At 37.9% G+C, this 21,512-nt stretch overlaps 2 protein-coding genes across 4 annotated transcripts; both read left to right on the top strand.

The window, feature by feature from the left end:
- Positions 1–5,476: 5,476 nt before the first annotated feature.
- Positions 5,477–12,188, top strand: LOC115782565 (uncharacterized). 3 transcript variants are annotated; one of them, XM_030732790.1, is made up of 7 exons: positions 5,694–5,711; positions 6,242–6,305; positions 6,569–6,602; positions 9,737–10,753; positions 10,831–10,986; positions 11,068–11,157; positions 11,770–12,188. In XM_030732790.1, exons 4-7 carry the CDS (start codon positions 10,607–10,609, stop codon positions 12,079–12,081), a joined length of 705 nt encoding a protein of 234 aa, XP_030588650.1. In that variant the 5' UTR covers positions 5,694–5,711; positions 6,242–6,305; positions 6,569–6,602; positions 9,737–10,606; the 3' UTR covers positions 12,082–12,188. The 3 variants fall into 3 exon arrangements, with proteins under 3 accessions (XP_030588652.1, XP_030588650.1, XP_030588651.1); XM_030732792.1 differs by lacking the exon at positions 6,242–6,305 and having other exon boundaries at positions 5,477–5,711; XM_030732791.1 differs by lacking the exons at positions 5,694–5,711; positions 6,242–6,305; positions 6,569–6,602 and having other exon boundaries at positions 9,682–10,753.
- A 4,906-nt stretch (positions 12,189–17,094) lies between these two features.
- Positions 17,095–19,872, top strand: LOC115782563 (serine/threonine-protein kinase pim-2-like). Its single transcript, XM_030732788.1, has 8 exons — positions 17,095–17,225; positions 17,395–17,775; positions 18,502–18,593; positions 18,679–18,726; positions 18,820–19,041; positions 19,147–19,324; positions 19,427–19,600; positions 19,729–19,872. Exons 1-8 carry the CDS (start codon positions 17,171–17,173, stop codon positions 19,839–19,841), a joined length of 1,263 nt encoding a protein of 420 aa, XP_030588648.1. The 5' UTR covers positions 17,095–17,170; the 3' UTR covers positions 19,842–19,872.
- The last annotated feature ends 1,640 nt before the right edge of the window (positions 19,873–21,512 follow it).

Raw genomic sequence — 21,512 nt, 5'->3', positions numbered from 1 at the left:
TATAATATACAGCAAGACGGGAAAGTTACATCATATATATGATGTAACTTTCCCGTCTTGCTGTAACTAGGTGAGTACGATTGTGAGGAGGGGAGGAGGGTCCCATACATTAGATTGGGATGCTGTGTCCTCCTCAGGTTTGCCATCACTAAGAGGCTCTTGGTGCTCTTGCCTTGCATTGCCTTGAAAGTATTACATTATTAAGGGATAAAAACAGATTTTGTTAATATTGGCTCAATGAGTCAGGACAGTTTCCATGCATGTCCAACACTAGGACACTTTTTACTTTTTGCATTAAAAAAAAAATTTTTTTTTCAACAATCTAGTGCAATTTAAAGGTTATACAGATTTATTGTATGCCCAGCATCTGCAATGAACCCTCTGACTCATGTAGCCATACACAGTGCCCTCCATGATTTTTGGGACAAAAACACAATTTATGCGCTTTTGCCTCTGTACACCACCACATGGGATTGTAAATAAAACAACATGTGATTGAAGTGCAGACTTTTAGTTTTAATTCAAGGGGTTTTACAAATATTTTGCATGAGCTGTTTAAGAATTACAGTCATTTTTACACACAGTCCCTCATTGTCAGGGGTTCAAAATTAATGGCACAAACTAACATGAATTTAAAGACTGTTTTTTAATGTCTGCCTGAAGCCTAGAACCCATGAACATCACCAAATGTTCAGTTGCTCGATGTTTGTGGGTGCTTGCCTGCTTTATTCACTTTTGTATTTAATAATGGAAAAGCTGCTCAGTTGGGTTGAGATCAAGTGATTGACTTGGCCAATGAAAAATATCCATTTCTTTGCCTTGGGAAACTCTTGGGTTGCTTTTGCAGTATGCTTTGGGTCATTATTCATTTGTATTGTGAAGTGTTGTATAAACCTGAGCAGAGATTATAGCTCTGTACACTTCACAATTCATCCTCCTGCTTCTTTTAGCAGTCGCATCATCAGTAAACACATTGACTCCACAACGTTTGACAAACGATGTGGTTTGCTGTGGCTCACCAGCTCTTTCCTTCTCCATATTTGTCTCTTCCCATCATTTTGGTCCAGGTTAATCTTAGTTTCATCAGTCAAAAGATTTTTTAAGAACTGTGCATGCTCATTTAGATGTTTTCTGGCAAACTCCAATTTGACCTTTCTGTTCTCGAGTGTAACCAGCATGTTGCACCTTGTTGTAAACCCTCTGTATTTCCATTCATGAGGGTGTCTCCTTATTGTAGACTTAAAGAGTATTTTTGCACAAGTTGATTCCCAACTATTAGCTGAAAACTTGGCATATCTTGGCATGTACAGTGTGTCCTTAAAAATTTGAGGAAACTGGACCAGTGGAGGACAAAAGTGGCAGTTTTAAAAACTATCTACTTCAGATGAACAGGCTCCGAAAGTCATGTCCTTAACAAAAAGAATAAAGTCCAGCAAAGACCTGACACAGGACCTGATGCATCTGGCCCTTCAGGTGATTCATCTACTGTTCACTGAAGCCTCATCAGAAATGGTCTCAGTGGAAGGGAAGCTGTCGAGAAGCCATTCTTAAGGAAAGGAAACCTGGAGAAAAGGCTGGGATATGCCGCATTACACAAGAACTGGACTTCAACAGGTCTTCTGTTTTATCAGTTATGTAAACATAATGTATGCAATTTTTCTGAAAGGACTGATACTATATAAAGTTGAAATCATGGATTTCTGGATGCTTTTCCATTATATCTGGACAAGTTTGACAAAAGTTGGAGCTTTTTTGAAACAACGCCTGCTTATAAATGCAGCTTACTCAAACAAATCACAGATAAAATTAACAATTGGTAACATAAAAAACGTAATTTCATGCCTTCACTTATACTTACAAAGCCATAAAATTGGTTTCAAAAGTTACAGATTAGGTGCCAGTGATGACAACCCAGCAAATATTTGGGTAACTGTCCGATGATCATTTTTCTCAGGGTCTTGTTTGAAAAATAGTTTTAAAATTGAAGCTGTAGATGATGAAGGCATAACATCACAATCTGGGGTGTGTGTGTGTGTGTGTGTGTGTGTGTGTGTGTGTGTGTGTGTGTGTGTCTGTGTGTGTGTGTGTGGGGAGGGGGGGGGGGGGGGGGGGCAAAGGGGATAAGAAAGCTCAGAAAATTGTTGTTTATATTGCTGGGCAGTCATAGAAGTCTGCGTCTGTGGGGTGAATGTTGGTTGTCTGATCCCAACCATTTCATGGCCAAAATCAGCTGTTATCTAATTTCACATGAGCACTTGTTTGTTTTTTGCAGCAATATGTCTTACTTTGCAACAGAGGTTCCAACTGGTGGAAACAATGTCAACATCGGCTCATCTACAGTGCAGTTTTTGCCGTCACACTGAAGCAATAACATCAATCAAGTTTGCTGGGAGCCTCCTTAGAGAGCAACAGATGTCTAATTTAAAGCTTTGACATCTAAACTCTCATATTCTTTTTGCTATTGAAGTGTGTGCAGTTATTAAGCCAAGATCTTAAGAACTCTTTGCAGCCTTCAGAAATGTCTTGTTAAGTCCATGAGTCCTAAGAGTCTGGCATGGAATTTAAAAAGATCTCAAAATTATTTGAAATACGTCATTTCTCTGTATAACAGAGTCAGCCCAAGAGCAGACTGTTTGATGTGAAAGAAGTCTTCGATAAACCCCAAAATTCATTGCATCATCTGCAGGCAACTATTGCAACAGTTGGTGTCAAAGGAGAGCGATTCCACAAATCTGAACAGCATGGGATTCATGTCCAAGAAAAAAAAAATAAAAAATCTCACATCCATGTTGGTGGAAATGTCATAGTTTGGAGTTGCTTTGCGCCCTCGGAGACTGGGAAGCCTAAACTCATTGATTTAACTATGGATTCCACATCGTGCACTTTGAAGGTAATGTGAAGCCATCTGTTCAAAATTTGAATTTATACTAGAGAGGGACTTTTCAGTTGGATAACAGTCCTAAGCAAACGTGCAAATCCACCAAGGAATAGCTTAGAAGGAAGAAATGGAGGGTTATGAAGTGTTTTAGTTTAAAAGAGGCTTAGATTTGAATCCTTTTGAAATGATGTAGGGGGACTTGAAATGGGCAGGACATGTAAGGAAACCCTTGAACATTTTTCAGCACAGGGAGTTTAGCCAAGCCAGTGTCAGATTGCTGCACAGTTATACAAAATACTGACAAGAAATAATTTCTGCTACAGGAGGAAATGCCATTTGGCAAGACGGTAGGTGCTTAGTTTTGGAGTTTGTATGTTCTCCTGGGTGGGTTTCCTCCAGGTGCTGAGGCTTCTTCCCACAGTCCAAAGACATGTTTGTTAGTTTAATTGGTGATTCTAAATTGACCTTGGATATGAGGCAGATAAATCCCTGTAAAGACTGCATGGATATATGGTTTAACTTGCAGTCTAAACCACTTTGAATCATCAGGAAGACCAGAAAAAGGCCATAAATGCAGGGAAATTGCACTATTTCACAGAAATATTAACCCACTACTGCACAGTGGGGTCCGCAAGAAATGGAAGCTCAAGAAATCTTTGTGTGTGTGTGTGTGTGTGTGTGTGTGTGTGTGTGTGTGTGTGTGTGTGTGTGTGTGTGTGTGTGTGTGTGTGTGTGTGTGTGTGTGTGTGTGAATGTTTAATGAACAGTCCAGTAAGGTTTGGGAGTCACTAGTAAGTTCACAGGTGCACATGTGAAGAAGATAGTTGTTAAGAAATGCATATATATAAGAAATGAAATGCCATTTAAAAAATTATTATATAAATATATTAAAATAAGAGTAAATCTATTGAATGAAACTTGAATATATTGAATGAAAGTCTGAATATACTGACTGAAAAAACCTCACGTGTAACTGAGGTTTCTCTGCATTCCCTGCCTTTATAAAATAATAGCAGGTGAAATATTTCATTAGTTGCGAGAGCATTTAAGAGTAGCTGATCCAGTGGGAGGAACCTTGAGAGGACAGAGGGCAATTCAGAGGAGGGTCTACAATGTCACTGTCCCAAATCAAGTGTGGTATGTGTTTTTGTTTGTTTTTTTGTTTATTTGATTAATGTTAGCTAATACTCCCTAGGTTCATGTAATGATTCAAGATGATCAAAGTAATGTTAACTAAATAATAATCATACTACTGTATAAGATGTAAACAAAAAAGAATTTAAAAAACAGTTATGAAAACAAAATATGATAAATTTAAAAAGTGTTAGTTTTCTTCATCTTTGCCGTAATGTTATAACATTTTATTTGTGTTATAATGAACAATTATTTACAGTCTCTGGGACGCAATATTTTTTTATCCCTACAAATGGGTTACTTGATAGAAGAGGAAGTACGTCAAATTCCTAAACCTTTATTTTGATGTACATCCAGTGTCATCATAACAATCTCTTAATCTTTTATCTGTTCTTCTTATTCCAGGCATATTGACACAAACCACAAGTTAAATCCATGGGAATTGGAGGAGTTGACAGCTATAGTCGCTGCATTACCTACCGCAGATGTTGCACAGACAACAGAGCATCAACTGCTATGCAACTTTTCCAGAGTGGTGTCGATATCTTTGGACTCCCACATCATGTCAGGAGTGATGCTGGCAGTGAGAATATGGATATTGCACGGTTTATGATTGAACAGCACGGGCCAAACATAGGAAGCTTTATGGTTGGGAGTAGTGTTCACAATCAAAGAATTGATTGAAGAATTGCATCCAGTGGTTACATATTTTTTTTACCACTGCTAAAAGGTTAATATATATGAAGTAGTGCAACACGGGCTGATAATGTGTTGCAGAAGCAACAGTGAAGTTGTGACATTTTCTCTTGCTGCCTGCAGGGCTGTTAAATAATCTTATGTTACTATGGGTCATAAAATTAGAATATCGTGAAAAAGTTGATTTATTTCAGTAATTCCATTTAAAAAGTGAAACATGTATATTATATTAATTCATTACACACAGACTGATATATTTCAAATGTTTGTTTCTTTTAATTTTGATGATTATAACTGACAACTTGTGTTAGTAGATAGTTTTGCCAGAAAGCCAGGGTTTGGCACTCATCTTGGAATGCATTACTTCCTCACTTGGAGTGAGTGATCTTGAAAAGATTCTCCATATCAGTCGCTTTCAGAGCCTTTCCAGCTTTCACATAAAGGCACTTCATCTGAAGAGGAAACCTAGTGACCTCAAGTCATCTCTGAACCTGGCCAAAATTAAACAAAATGTAATACTAGTTTATGTGTACAGTTGACCCACTTATTTTTTCATTACATTTAAAGATTAAAACACATGCATATACACACACACATACATATATGTTTATGGATCTTAAAATCTTTTTGCACAGAAGATAGTTTGGAAAGATGAGAAGTTTTACTTTTTAATCTTGCATTTCCAGATATACACTGAAAAAATGGGAAAAGGGGGGTTGTTCATTTTGTAAAACAAATTTATGTTAAAGTATTATGTTTTTATTGTGCTGTTTCCCTAAACATGATTCAATCATGAAACATCCTTGTAAATAGTCTTGTTGTTAGATGGACATGTTTCAATCATGACCACATTACATGAAATAGTTGCAATGTATGGAAAAGCTCCTCCTACTTTTTTGATACTAAATTACCCCTCCCAATCCTTTGCCCGGGAAAAGCAATTATACTGCAGAAGAAGAAGGCCCGATTTTATCAGTGCTGCCTGGAACTTTAAGGAGGCAAGGTGAGTCTTGTTTTTTTCATTGTTTTATTTTATAGTTTATAGTATGTAGACTATTAAAGTCGATGCTGTGTTTACAGCGAAAGGTGCACCCCACCACACCACACGCTAACGAATAAACGTGTGGTGTGGTGCACCCCACCACACGTTTATTCGTTAGCGTTAGCATGTAAGCTAGGCTATGGCTAGACTCTATATTAGCGTTACATGGCGCCTCACAATTAATTTCAAGAATGCCTAATTCACTTTTATCATTCCGCCCTGCTTTGACCCACCTTGTGTGTGTGTAAATCAGTTGTATCTGAATTTAAGCAGTGCTTTAAGTTGGTTGGTAATCACCATTACTATACCAGCACTTTAAATATGCCATACTGGGACTTTTTTCCCACCGTGGAGGTTGCACCCACACGTGCTCGCTCTGGCCCATCACGGTGTGCTCTTGTCGCATGAAGATGAACGATTAACACATGGTAGATTGCGCCCTCTTTTAATTTCCTATAGAATAAATAAGTGCAAATATTTTTTTGTTCCAGGTGCTCTGCTAGAATAATGCAATGAATGGCAAGCTTGCCTGTTTCAAAGGCTCTGTAGTGTATGGTACGTATGAGTAGCTGGTTTTAAAAAAGTCAAACACAATAATTTTCTTTAATGAATAGGAAAACAAATGGATTTATACTGGTTTGTGACTCAATTAGCTATCATTAACGCACATTTTAACTAGTTTTGTTCTGTTTATTAAAGAAGAAAGGTAAACACCACCTTAGATTAAACTTTAGTTTAGCCTCTTTTTGAGAACAATGTTAATTTGTAACAACAACAAGCCTTTAATGATTCTTCATTGTTTTTCTCTCTCTCCACAGTGGCAGTGTAAGGGGTGCCGGGTAGAAGTATCAAGTAGGTCTGAACTTCTAAGACACTACAAAGTTAAACATCCTCACTTTGGGCGCACTGCTAGATTTCCATGTACATACTTTTCTTGTCCATGCACATTTAAAACATGGAATGCATTAATTTGCCACCAAAGTAGACTACACAGAAATGTAACACAAAAAAATCACTCAACTTTTACCTGTCAACTTTGTGATTGTAAGAATGTGGCAAACGAAATAGAATATTTTAGTCACATCAACACACATTTAAAAAAACACGAAAATGTAAAATGTATGTTTAATGGTTTTAGTTTCCAAACATGCATTTATGGTACTTTTAAGTCTCACAAAAGTCGCCATCACACCCCACACACACTTGAGGATTTTATTCCAGGTGTTGTAAAAAGCACTCGTTTAGCTACACCTTCATTTCCAGAAATATCTGATTTCCAGGAGGAGGATCAATGTGTAGAAGGTGCTCAGTGTGTGGAAGTGGACACGTTTGACACACAAGAGGGAAAAAGGCTACCTAAAGACCACACTGAGCAGCAACTAGCCACAGCTTTATTACAGCTGGAGTTTTTGGTACAAGTGCCAGGTATTGCAGTTGATGAGTTTTTACAGGAACTTAATTATTTACTCAACTCTGCCTCAGTTCCCACTGGTGTTGTAAGAGATATACTTGAGCGTCATAAGGTCCAATTTACAGATGATTTAGTTAAGGATATTATATCAGCTCTTTGTGCATCCAATCCAGTTTGCAGAGCCATTGAAAAAGGGGGATCTCTTAGCACTGTGCATAGAAGGTTAAAATACTACAGAGAAAAATTTTGTGTTGTTGAACCAGTCACTTACCTTCTTGATAATAAAAAAGCAACCTTTCAGTATGTTCCAATATTAAAATTATTACAACAAATTTTAAATTGCCAAGCTATTCTAGATAAGGTTATTTCAAATCATAGAGGGAAGCGTGAGTTTATTGTTGACTCCTCCTATGAATTTAAATCTCCAGAGGATGGCAAATATTTAATTGAAAACGGGTTATTGAATGCAGATGAAATCAGGATTTCTATTCGCCTGTATGTGGATGAATTTGAGATTTGCAACCCTTTAGGCACTTCTAGAAAAAAGCAAAAACTCTGTGGTGTTTATTGGGTTTTGGGTAACCTGCCACCAGGATCTCATTCAGCTTTGTCCTCCATTTATCTTGCTGTCCTTTTCAAAAGTGTTGACGCAAAAGTCTATGGTTTTGAGCAAGTGTTACAGCCACTCCTGCAAGATCTTAAAACCTTGGAGACTTATGGTGTGTTTGTCCCTTTGTTGGGCACATCTTTTAAAGGTACAGTTCAGTGTATTGTTTCTGATAACTTAGGTGCGCACACTATCGCAGGCTTTGTTGAAAGTTTTTCAGGTGAGTTCTTTTGTCGATTTTGTACAGCTAAGAGATGTGATGTTGAATCTGACACAGTTGCTTGTGGTGCTTTTAATCTGCGGACTAAAGAACTGCACAATGAACATATAAAAATAGCTCTGGAAACAAATAATCATTGTTTCGGAGTTAAAAGAGAGTGCATTTTTACCAAACACCTCACACATTTCCACGTTCTGACCGGTTTTCCTCCTGATGTAGCTCATGATGCATTAGAGGGTGTTGTGCCAGTGGAGTTGGCTTACTGCTTGTCAGCATTAATTTCAAAAAAGTTTTTTACTATTGATAATCTAAATAAAGCAATATTGGCCTTTCCATACAAGTGGTCAGATAAGACAAATAAACCTCATATTGTGCCACAAAATTTGTCTGCTCGCAAAACTGTGGGGGGAAACGCCCACGAAAATTGGAGTTTGTTGAGGTTTCTCCCTTTTTTGATTGGACATTTAGTACCTGAAAATGAACCTTCATGGTTGGTGTTACTGGATTTAAAAGAGATTATTGAACTTCTTGTTGCCCCAACACATACTGATGAATCCATTTCATATCTTGAAAGCAAGATAACTGAACACAGGCAAAGATACAAAGACTTGTTTCCAGCTGCCAGACTTTTACCAAAGCACCACTTTCTTGAACACTACCCTTATTTAATAAAGTGTTTTGGTCCTTTGGTTACACTCTGGACACTTAGGTTTGAAGCTAAACATAGTTACTTTAAAAAAGTTGTGAAACATACTAGTTGTTTTAAAAACATTCCGCTGACTCTAGCTTCAAGGCACCAATTCATGATAGCATTTCACCTTAACTCGCCCTCCTATGGTAAAACCTCTCTTGATGTACCTAGTGTGTCCTCATTTCCAGTGGATCTTTTGAATCCAAATATTGCTTTGGCTTTAACATCAAAATATCCCGATATAACTGAAGTCGATCTGACTAAGAATGCATCTGTGAATGGCATACAGTACAGCACAGGCATGATAGTTGTTCAGGGGTCAACTAGCGGCATGCCAGACTTTACTGAGATTGTGCACATGTGTGTCATTAAAAATGAATTGCTCCTTATTGTGAGAATGCTATGCGGATGGTACACTGACCATTACAGAGCCTTTGAAATAACCCCATCACCAACCAGAGAGACAAAGCTTGTGCATTTAACTGATCTGGGAGACATCTATCCACTGGCAGATTATATTGTTGGAGCAAGCCGAATGGTGACCTTGAAAAGGCATATTTTTGTTAAAGGTTTGTTACATTGTATTTAACATGTAGGTATGTTATGATAATTACTACATCAAGGCTTAAGTCAAGGCATTGTTAACTCCTTGCACTTAGCACCATTGAAAACTTTAATCAAATACTATAAAATCTGCACGACTCTGTTCACTGCAGGCACACAGCAGTGACATGAATTGGATTGGTTCTTGGCATATTTTTCTCTCCAGATATGTTTTTGAGAATAATGTGAATTTATCAGCAGATCAGATCTTTTGAAAATCTCTAAACACTAAAAAAAAAATTATATAAAAATCCTGATATATATATATATATATATATATATATATATATATATATATATATATATATATATATATATATATATATATATATATATATATATATATATTTTTTTTTTTTTTTTTTTTTTTCTTTTTTTTTTTTTTTTTTTTTTCTCCCCTCCCTTTTTTTAAGATTGTATTTAACACTTTGTTTTATGGTTTGTGCTTTTTCAGACTGAGAATAATGGCTTCACCCTGCATACTGAAAGTCATATTGGTGGACAACACCTGCCAGAGGCTAACACTACCATGTGGACTTCCTCAATCTGTGAGTGAGCTTATGGAAGAAGTACAGCGCCAGTGTGGACTGACCTACACCTTCAACCTACAGTTTATGGATCCACTCTTTAATGATGACTTCATGAATCTGACCTCAGTATCTGAAATACAAAACAGAGGCACTATTAAGGTGGTAAATCTGTCAGATCCAACCATTTTACAGTCACCTGTTTCATCTGCTGGTTGTCGTTCACCGTCAACTTCAAGTTTTTCTGGTGTGAGCTGTCCTGATACAGACATTCTTCAACTGAGTCTCAGTCTGAGCCATCCACTTCAAGGTCATTGTGGCCAGACAAGTTTTGTGTTCCTCAGTTTTCCTTTGACTCTGAATTAAAACTTGACCGAGCCAATGCAGAATATAAAGAAAATGGGACACTTCTGACTCCAGATAACAAAGTTTTGTCAAACATTCTCGATGGACTTGTGCAAGAAATTGTTCATTATGGACTTTATATAACCGACAACCAGTTCAACAGTGTGGGTGAGGCGCTCATACTAAAGCATCCCTGTCTGTCAGAGCGAGGCTCAGTAAGTGGGTATGCTGGTTGGAAACATCGCTTAAAACACAAGCTTTCAATTTACCGAACTCAGTTACGAAAACTTGGTTGTCACGAAGTAACTGTCAATGCTTTGAGCCACAAGCCACAAGGCAAAGGCCCTGCTTTTGCCATTAAAAAGCCAAGGCGCTCTGAAGTGAACTATTGCCCCCCCTATCCCACAGGAGAGACTGAGGAAACTTTAGAAACACTTCGAGTGGAACTTAAAATGGATGTAAAAAAGAGGAACGGCAAAGAAACAGTGCATCGAAAAATGGACAAGACGTTCTCATACAGAAGATTAGAGGTAGTTCGGGAAACACCCATGGTACAAGATTTCCAGGAACGGTGGCCTGCGCTCTTTGATGTGTTTGAGGTTTGTAAAATGGTGATGAAATGTACTGAACTGAAGTTGGTTCAGCCAAAAAAAATATTTGTTGTCTATTTTTTCAGATAAACGCTGAATTCAAGAGAATCACCACTCTGCCACTGCAGTCCCGGTTCCTCTCGCAGCTAGACATTCTGTCTTCCAAACTTATTGCTCTCTATAAAAAAAGAGGTGGACTAATAGGCAAACGCCTAAAAAGTATAATGGACCAAATGACTGAAGTAAGATGAAAAAAAAAAAAAATTCATTCATTTTTTGATTAGGAAATGTAGTAATTTCAAATCTGTCCACACATCCTCTAGGAAGATGTCGACCATGGGCGTGAAAGTGTTCTGAAGGGCCTTTGTGTGTACCTCAATGAAGACCCCGAACATCTGATACGACAGCATGTAGTGAGTATTATGAAACTGATAGAATTTTTTACATTTCTAATAGTTGCATGACCTTTTTAATTATTTATTATACATATGATAATTATCATATCTGGCAACACTGATTACTGCTTCCTATAGACTGCATATATTGCCGAAAGGAAGCTTATCTAATGTGAAAACGTAAATCTGTCAATATGTGTTTGATAACTCTGGCTTTCTCAAGAACCCGGATGTGTGGCACAAAAATCTGAATTTTGTAACTGAAGTTGAATTATTGAACTGAAAGTGAAAGTAGTCTATTAAATCGTTAAATTCAGTTTCAAACCAGTGCATTCAATTTCAAATTATGCACATGCAGATTTAATCTGAGCAATTCAAATTCAGTTTCTGCTGGCACAAGTTTTTGTGATTTATCATCTAGATCAATTTTAAGTAGTTTACATACTTTTAGCTTTTCTTAAAATTTGACTAATTATTGGATAAAGTAATTTTTATCAATGCCAACTAAATCTGAAAAAGTTAAATATTGCCTTTTAAGCTAGTAATGTTTATGTGAATGAGTGAATTTTGCATTTAGCTCATGGTCTGGAAGCTTTAAATTTTCTTTAAATCTTTTTTTTTTTTTGTCAGGGAGTAAGTGATACAGCCTTTGAAGAATCAGTTGAGGAAACTACTGTGGGGATCTTCACGGTGAAACAACAGGAGGCGCAGCCTACTCCAGACGATGTAGGAATTATCCTGGAAGGCCAAATTGTTATCCAGGATTTAGACAATGTTCCTCTGGCTGTTGCACTACTGTTTGGCCTCCTGTATGCTCTACATATGGATTATCCTCATCAACTCAGGTATACCTTTGAAGTGATCCAGAAACTGATCATGGAGCTAGATGGTGGCACACTTTCAAAGAAAGTCCAGGTCCTGAAGAATAGACTCAATGAGTAATGCTGGCCAGTGAGCATGACCAGCTTATTTGAGGACTTGTCCATTTAAGTTGCTTTTCATTGTTCTCATGTTGTTGTAAACAAACTTTTAAATATGCTTAGTTACTTCTTTCTGTAGAAAGAAGGATTTTCATTGTTTAAGATGTGTTTAGCTGCACTCGATATAATTTTCACATTTTACCAACTGAAAACGTTTGTAAGAAATTGTGCAGTAAGGGGTATGGTGTTCCATATAACACCCCAGAAAGTTGGCCCTTTATAAAAGATAGACATAACTTTGATTTGCGGGTCAATCGTTTGTGTAAGTCCATTTGAAATTTTTATTTATTTATTTTTGTCAGACTCACTTTTGTATCGGTATCTGAACAGAGAGGTTATGTGGCATGCACTTTGTTTTTCTACTTTATGTCAGTGATCCTTGGTTTGTCTGAAAACCCTGCTGTATACTGTTAGGATGTAGACTCATCTGAATGTTGACTATTTTGTATTAAAATGTTTGGCTTATTGGAAAATGTTATCAGCTGTATTTGTTTTTTTCTTGCTACAGTGTACTACTTTCAAAAGGTTTAGGCTATGTAAGATGGATTTGATAGATTAACACCAAATCTATATTGTGATACATTTTAGGTTGTTACCACATAACTACATTGTAAGTGAAACATTTAAATTTATTGTAATGTCTAGATAAAAAACTCCATAATATATTCAACATGAAGTAAATTTATGTTACAAGTATAAAAGATTCATATACATAAAATGTGACAGAAATGCATGATATAAACACACTTGGATTAGGATATTTCAACATGAAATGATTAAAAGTTTACAACATGAAATGATTAGAAGTTTTCAACATGAAATATTCACAGTCATTTAACATGTATATATTATGCTGGGATTATATAATGAAGTTATAAAATGAAAACATAATCTAATTGCGTGCAACCGATGTACATGTTTCAATTATATAAATCCAACAGACTTTTTTTTTCAGTGTAGCCAACCAGCTCATAGGCTACATGAATAGAAGAAGAACAAGCAAAAGATTTTAAACACTGACAGTCATCCTCCATTTAAGTAAACAATAAACCAAATGTCAATAAAAAAAGAAAAATGAATGTTCAACTGACTATAGAAATGACTGGATGCCATAAAAGGATATTGTGTATACATAAATGTAAGACATATTATTTTGGTTGCAGTTTGCCAATTCAGTTTATACAAAACTAGACAGCAAGTGACTTCTATTCAGAATTACAATTCAAATACTACAATTTATATGATATGCTGTACTGACCTCTCAATTGCACTTGAATCTAGAGCAGGGATCCTCACATCCAGGCCTCGAGGGCCGGTGTCCTGCAGGTTTTAGATGTGTCTCTGCTTCAACAAACCTGAGTCAAATATAGAAGTCATTAGCAGGACTCTAGAGAACTTGACTGCATACTGAGGAGGTAATTCAGCCATTTGATTCAGGTGTGTTGGATCAGGGACATATCTAAAACCTGCAGGGCACCGGCCCTCGAGGCCTGGATGTGAGGATCCCTGATCTAGAGACTTTGAAATGGCTTCTTGAAGGTCAGGGTCATCAGACGGGTATTCTTCTTCAAACATGCCAAGATATGTACTGTAAACCCAGAATATTGTGTAAATGACATGTATTACATATACATGATGCTGATATAATCACATTACTACAGGACTTAGAAATTCATTTATGGTTTATTAACCTGAATGTTTTGCAATGGATTTCAAGTCAGTTGAAATTAAGGACAAAATAATCAACTAATACTTGAGAGTAATCTAATTTTACAAAAGGACAACTTTTATATACACTATTGTGGAAAATTATTGAGACACCCTTCATCTCTTGAAATTTTGCTTCCAAGGAGATTTTCTTGTAATTTTTTTAAAGTGGTCTTGGAACAGTAGTTCTCCAGGCTTTCATCTTTCAACAGGTCTTATAGAGTGATGAATCCAACTCTGATATCTTTGGTTCAAATTGTCAATATGTATGGAGAAGGTACAGAAGTGAGGTACAACAGCGAGTGTCAAGAGTCATCTATAAAAATTATAGCAGGCTCAGTCATGGTTTGGAGCTGCATTTCAGCCAGTGGTGTTGGAGATCTGGTGAGAATTGATGGAATGATGAACAGAAATGTAACATCAGATTTTGATCTATCATGCAATACCACCTGGAACACATCTGATTGGTAAAAGCTTCATTTTTCAGTTATTCAAGTTTCATGACAATGATCCCAAACACATTGCCAGTGCAGTAAAAGGATACCTGGACAGAAAAAAACACAATGGAGCCTAGATCTCAACATTATTGAACCAATGTGGGATCATCGTGAAAGAGAACAGAAAAGACAGGAACATCCAAAGAAGAGTATTGAATATTCTTCAAGAAGTCTGGAGAACTTTTCCTGAAGACTGCTCAAAGAAATTACAAGAAAGCTGCCTAAGAGAGTTCAGGCTGTGCTGAAGAATAAAGTACAGTCATTAGAACTGTACATTTTTTGTTCTTGCTAAAAATACATGTATGTTTGTGCATGTTTCAATAAATCACGGCACCGATTTTCACAGCAAAATATAAAAAAGGAGAGGTGGATTGTGACTTTTTCAGAATCATGTAGCTAAAAAAAAAAAACTGGGCTGGGTGGGAGCATTAGACACACTGGAGGTCTTATTAGCAGAGAAGACATGTGTGTCACCAGTAACATTGGCAGGGGAACCAACTGACAAACCATGTGTGTTGTCACTGGCATTGACACTGAAGAAAGGCTCGTTCTCATCAACAGTGACAACAGCAGGATCGGTGGACACTGTGAGGGCGCCGGCAGAGATGGGAAGTTCAACAGTACAAATACGGACTGTGTCTTAACAGTGGAGATGGCTGAGACAACTTATTTAGAAATTTCAGCTGTAAGAACGAAACGAACAGTGGTTTAGTTTTTCAAAAGAATTTCATTTTTACAATAATGAGCACCAAGACATATATTGAGTTTGAACTTTTCATCTAGTTTGTAACAGATTTAATTTTTTTCTGCACAAAATCTTAAATACATTTGAATATTATTTTAAAGAAGACTTGATATTTAACTAAAGATTATACTAAATCACAGAGATTCAACTAACTTGACTTCATGTTTATTTGTATCTGATTTTACAGAAGAATATTTGCTACATTTGTCAGAGTCTGATGTTTCTGTGAAATCATGCCTGCTTGTATGGCTACTCTCTTCATCAGAATTTGGCTGTCAATTAAAATAGCTAATAAAACAAACTTCGCTTACACTAGACTAACAACAAATGACATAATAAACTTTAATATTATGATAAAACATACTACCAGCGATATAGTTTAAAGGCAGTTTAAAATCCAGCGTTGTCTTTTTCACTGCCATTTCATGAGCATGCATTACATTTCTTAAAATGCTCAACATTACTTACAGATTCTTTGTCCTCATTTAAAATGATCTTGTCAGGTCTGACATAAACAGACTTTTAATGAAACAGTTTTTTTCAAAAGGTCTCCATTCAAAGTCTGTTTGGATGTAAATAATGGCTCAGCTAGAAGTATAGATGATTGATAACTGTCAGAGTAAAATTAGCAGAGAGGAGGACGCCTGTGTAGTGTAATAATGTGTGTTCACCCCTTGGGTAGCTATTTCTTCACTTCATCCTAATTATTACCTCCGCCAAGGAGGTCGCGTTGGTTTGTCTGTCTGTTTGTTTGTTTGTCAGCAGGATTACTCCAAAAGTTAAGAACGGATTTCGATGAAATTTTGTGGAGTGGTTGGAAATGACAAGAGGAAGAAGTGATTAAATTTTGATCCAGATTACGATCTGGATTCTTCACTATTGCAGGTTAGGGGGTTATTGTTGTCTGGGAAAGATGAAAGATTATTTCATAGTACTTAGATACACGTATTACAGCTTCAGGGACCCTATGGCCTTGGTGGAGGTTTGCGCTCTCTGAGTGCTTCTAGTTTGAAAATATTTCCATTGCAGAACATCGCTGGCTATGTGCAGGTCCCATAAGATTGCTATCTAATGTGCTTTTGAATTCTTAAATTAAGAATAACATTTTAAATTTTTATTTTGACACTGGGACATAGAAATGACAGATGTTGAGAAATGCTTCCTCAGATCAGTTTTAGGAATGAACAGTATTAATTGTGTATGTACCATTTTATCTGTGGGATTTCAGCTGACGGTTGTCATACAGTTGAACTGTGAGGCCGAGGACTTTCTATATTTTCTGTATTGATAACAAATAACATGAAAATGCCATAAGCAGCAATGTATTAACAGGTATTGCCTGTGTTTCCAAACATTGTCACTGAGCCCCATTGTTGTACAGTGGATCTTTGGATAGGATTTGTTGACTTGAAGAATACAGCAAACCAGCAGCCCTGTAACCCCAGGATAGAGGACGGCAACTGAGTAACTGTGTCAGAGTGAAGTGGGTCCCATTTTCAATGTATTAACTTTTTAGAAACAGTAAAATACTGTCAGCAGATTGAAATGTTGCTTGATATGGTAATGCAAATGTATCGTTGGGTATTGTAACACAGGCAGTTGGTGGGAAAGCTAACATTCCAGGATGTGTAAATATGCAGTTGTTGCTGACAGGAAGCACAGGAATATCTCCCATAAAAATGCTGATGATTGCTTACAGTTAGTAGACTGGACAATAGAAGGTTTATTTAATAAAAGTGAGGAAAGTTTATTGGTACACTGTATTTACAGTATTTCTATGGGGATTCACACTTGAAACATTTGATACATTTGAAAAGAGAACATCTCTGATCATCATTCATCTTTTGACTGCCTGATTCATTTTAATAAAAGATTTTCACTGTTGGTCTCTTAGTTTGGAATGTCCAGCCTGTTCTTTAATCTGACATCATAAAGAGACAACACAGGCCCAAATGGAACCTTGGACATCAAAGGCACCACAAAGAACCTAAGAACATTCAGTTCACTTTCACAGTCATTCTGCAGAGATATCAGACCAGCTGGATTCAACTCTTGAATATTCACAGTATTTTTGGCAAATTTACACGTTTCCCCCCAAAAAAATGTCCTTTGAGATGAGAAACGTAGATTATCCTGTAGCCTCTGAGCTAAATTCAGGTAATTTATTTTTGTATGACTTATTTATTTTAGATTTTTAAAATGTTGAACATTGAAACTTGGTGACACTGAACATCACCCCGACTTTTTGGACACAATTTAATGATAGAACTAAGGAATGACTGCAGTACATGCAGCTTGATAATAACTGGCTTTATCGTAATTTTAGAGAGCTGTGGCACCACCACCCAAAAAAAGAGGAAGGCCAGCACAGGACCAGAGTCCCCCAGAAAAAGGCAGAGGTGTGCCCGTGGACCCGCTCAGCTGGCATCCGAGGCTGCGCCAGCAAAGCGTGGCAAAAGGAAGGCCAGCACCGAAAGGGGGACACCTGAAAAGAAGCTAAAGTGTGAACCCAGCCACACAAACTCCAGTGAAGCCATCAGGGGGGCTAACTGGACGGAGCAGGACAACGCTGAGAAGCTGCTGGCCTCAGAGACTCCCGGGTCAACAAACAGGGAGCGTGCCTGTGACCCTTCCCCAGACTGCAGCACTCCATCAGCCTCCATACCAGACAGTGGGAGCGCATTCCTCCCATTCACACAAGACAGAGGTAAACTCAAAGTGTGATAGACACTAACAGTGAGCTTAAGCTTGTGCTGTTTAGTCAGGGTTGCAAATTCTCTATTAGCATGCAGGTTTTAAGCCTTTTTCCACCAACACTTGCCACATTTACCCTTACTGAATTTCTTTCACTAACAGTAATCATAATAATTTGATGCAAACAGACGACAGTTTCAGGGCTCAAAGTGTTGCCATCAAATGGTCAGTCAAAATGCTGAGTATTTACATGATGGCCGCCCTCTTTAACATCACTCTAGCCAGCGCTAACATACACAGACACAAACGTGTAGGATTAGATACATTCCACGATACAGCTGTGTGCAAAGAAGTCGGAAGGTGACGGGAATATTGTGGAAGCATCTGGGATTTTCTTTTAGTTTAAGCAAAGTTATGTTAACAATAACAGCGAGCCGACGCGATAATTCACAGCTAGCGATTGGGGACCTTTGGTGCTTGCTTCTGCACGCTCTTTCCTGTCAGCTCCTTCAAATAAACCACACACAGTATTTCTAGTTGTACAAACATGTCTGTCGCAAAGTTCATATGTGAAAACAGTTTATTAATCTCAAGATAAAACCATTACATATTCAGATGTAGGTAAGTGAGGGGGATTAGAAGTGAGGCATGTGGTATAAAATGCTTTGAGTGCTCAAGTAGAGCAGAAAAACACTCTATAAGCTCCAACTTATTTACAACTGTATCTGTGTTTGTGTAGCTCGATTTGAGGCGACGTACAAGGAGCTTCACAAGCTCGGAGAAGGAGGCTTCGGCTCAGTTTATGCTGGGTTGATGATGGACAGCTTCCCAGTGAGTATGACGCATATGTTCTTATATCTCATGCACTTTGCCACCATTCCCTGCACTAACCAACATACTCCTGTCTGATCTGTAGGTGGCGATCAAACACATCGCAAAGGAAGATGTGGAATATGAAGAAATGGTGAGTGATTCAAACATTTTTAAATGTTTCACCTTCCTGTACCTTTGCTGTTTATGAGGAAACCAGATACTCATTCACTTTTCTCCTCTTTAGGTCTTTAATGGGAAGACATACAAGATCCCACTGGAGGTTCTCCTAATGCAGAAAGTGGGCGGTGAACCCCTGTCAGTAGGCACTTCTCCAGCTATCTCAATGCTAGATTACTTTGAGCTAGAGGAGGAGGTCCTTCTGATCATGGAGAGACCAGTGCCATGTGAGAGCCTGTATAGCTATCTAGAGAACAATGGTGGACCCCTGGACGTGCATGTTGCTAAGGTATATAGTCCAGCCCAGAGAAGCTCCACAGAGCTTGTTTGATAGTTGCCACACTGACAGGAATCAGTCCCTTCTTCACTTCTGACTGCTCTCTTTGTGTTTCAGAACATCATGAAGCAGCTGGTTGACGCAGCCATAATGATGCACAACAAAGGGGTCTTCCACCGGGATCTCAAGACAGAAAACTTGCTCCTGGAAACCGGCTCCAGTGACCTGCGAGTGCGGATCATAGACTTTGGTTGTGGCTGCTGGGTACAGGAAGAGCCACAATGCGTCTTCTCTGGTATGACATCTGGCTTGTGCTCTTCATTCAGCCATTGCTCTGATGATTTTGATTTCAGTCTGAACCTGTTCCTCATCCTTCCTTTCTGTCTGTGCATTGCAGGAACCTCAGCGTACGCCCCTCCAGAGTTTTTCACACGAGGGACGTATGAGGCTATCCCCACCACAGTCTGGCAGCTGGGCGCGCTGCTGTACGAAATGCTGTATGGAGTGCATCAATTTCGTACCACTAGATTCGTCCGCAAGAAAAGACCTTTTAACAAAGTCCTACACAAAGGTGAGACATTGGTAGAATCTCTGTGTTTTGGTGCTGATACTGTATAAACATTTTGCTTACAAGTTCCAAAAGATTGCTGCCGTTTCCATCCTGATCTTTGCTTTGTTTTCTGTCCTCTCTCTATTCAGACTGCCGGAACTTTTTGAAGCAGTGTTTAACTCGAAGCCCACAACATCGGGCCACCTTGGAGCAGATTCAGCAGCACCCCTGGCTGCAGGATCAAACTCAAGTCACACCTTAAACACTTGCTAAGATGCCTGGACTTTGATCTCCCTTTCATTTCTTTATTTACTTATTTCTTCTTTGTTTATTTACTTTTGTTCAATTAATTACTTTATAATTACCAGTCGCGGCAGATGACTGCCCCTCCCTGAGCCTGGTTCTGCCGGAGGTTTCTTCCTGTTTAAAGGGAGTTTTTCCTTCCCACAGTCGCCAAGTGCTTGCTCATAGGGGGTTGTTTTGACAGTTATTATTAGTTATTCTTCTTTATATTCTTTTCATTGTTACTGTTATTCTTTTTGTTATTATCATTATTATTAACCTGGGCCAAACACTACATAACTTGGCCCAAAATTGGACTTGAAAAAAAATGAATAAAAACAAATTGGATCAAACTTACTTGAAATGAGTTTTGTTAAATTATTTCCACCTGTTAAGGTCAGTAGCCTTGACAACAATTATTTCAAACAATACACGTGTAAACAAATGTTACCTGTTCCCCTCTCTAAAGCTGCATTTGCTCATGTTATTTCCCATGTTGCTGAGCTTTGTCTTTAGTGTTTTTGCTCTTATTGGTCTGATTGATTCCACCTGTTATGGTCAGTGGCCTTGACAGCTTTTATTTAAAACAGCACAAATGTAAATGAATACATTAGTTTTAGCACAGAATGGACCACAGACCACAGTGAGGTTGGAGTTTGGCGTAACAGTAACGTGTTGGCAAGACAGGGGTAGAAATGCTCAACATAATGTCACTTAATCTGAGGCCTCAACAGTCACTAGTTACCTGCAGCTAAGGTAACTGGTGCTGTCCTAGATTAAACCTGTAGGGTTTCTACCTTACAGTATGCAGTGCCATGAGACAGGATTTGTTGACTGGTGCTATATGAATAAAACTGAAAAGATCTAAAGAAGGAGTTCCTGGAATTTGGGTTTATTAGAACAGGACAAATAGATGTCCACAGCCCTCTCAGGCTGATGAGACTTTGACACCTTGTGCGTATCTGACACACCAGCAGCATCTGACAGAAGAGCATTTAATGAGCAGGGATTTGACAAACTTAAAGATAAAAGTGCATTTGCTGCATTTGTTTTGTTAGCTCTTCCTTTTCACAGACAATGAGGAGCAAACAATGTGCAAAGCACCATAAGAAGTGTGTGTTCTGATGAAGACTTTAACCAGCTGCTGAGTGAATCTGTGCCCATGCCTGAAGGTCTTGTGTCCATTTTCTATGAAGATAAAAAAATAACATCATAAAGTAACAGATATGCTTGTGTTTTAACACATGAGCGAAGAAAACAAGTGTCACAGGCGCTAAAGTTAAAATTTTAATCACAAAGCATCGTTGCCCTTTAGAGTTTCTAAAGTTAAAACCTGCTCAGAGTGAGGAGGAGAACTTTTTAAAGGCTTAAACATTTCTTTGGAAAAGAAAAGCCAAAAATGTTAGAAAGACAGAGCGCAGAAATGATGCTCTGCCAGTTTTTAACCTTCAACTGTGGCAATAAATCATCTACAGTTCACATTATCCAGTTAATTCATATCCATCATTTTAAGCAGGATCCGATAATCACAATATACAACAGAATCACGGTGAATGTTCAGAGCTGTCAGTTTGATTTAAGGTGCATAATGCAAAGATTTTTGATAAATCTTTTGTGAGCAGAAAAACTGAAATAAAAATACATTCAGTCA

The sequence above is a fragment of the Archocentrus centrarchus genome, chromosome 7, assembly GCF_007364275.1.
Source record: "Archocentrus centrarchus isolate MPI-CPG fArcCen1 chromosome 7, fArcCen1, whole genome shotgun sequence".
Classification (NCBI taxonomy): Eukaryota; Metazoa; Chordata; class Actinopteri; order Cichliformes; family Cichlidae; genus Archocentrus; species Archocentrus centrarchus.
The sequence above is the reverse complement of the archived record's forward strand: the minus strand, read 5'-3'. Positions and strand labels throughout refer to the sequence as shown.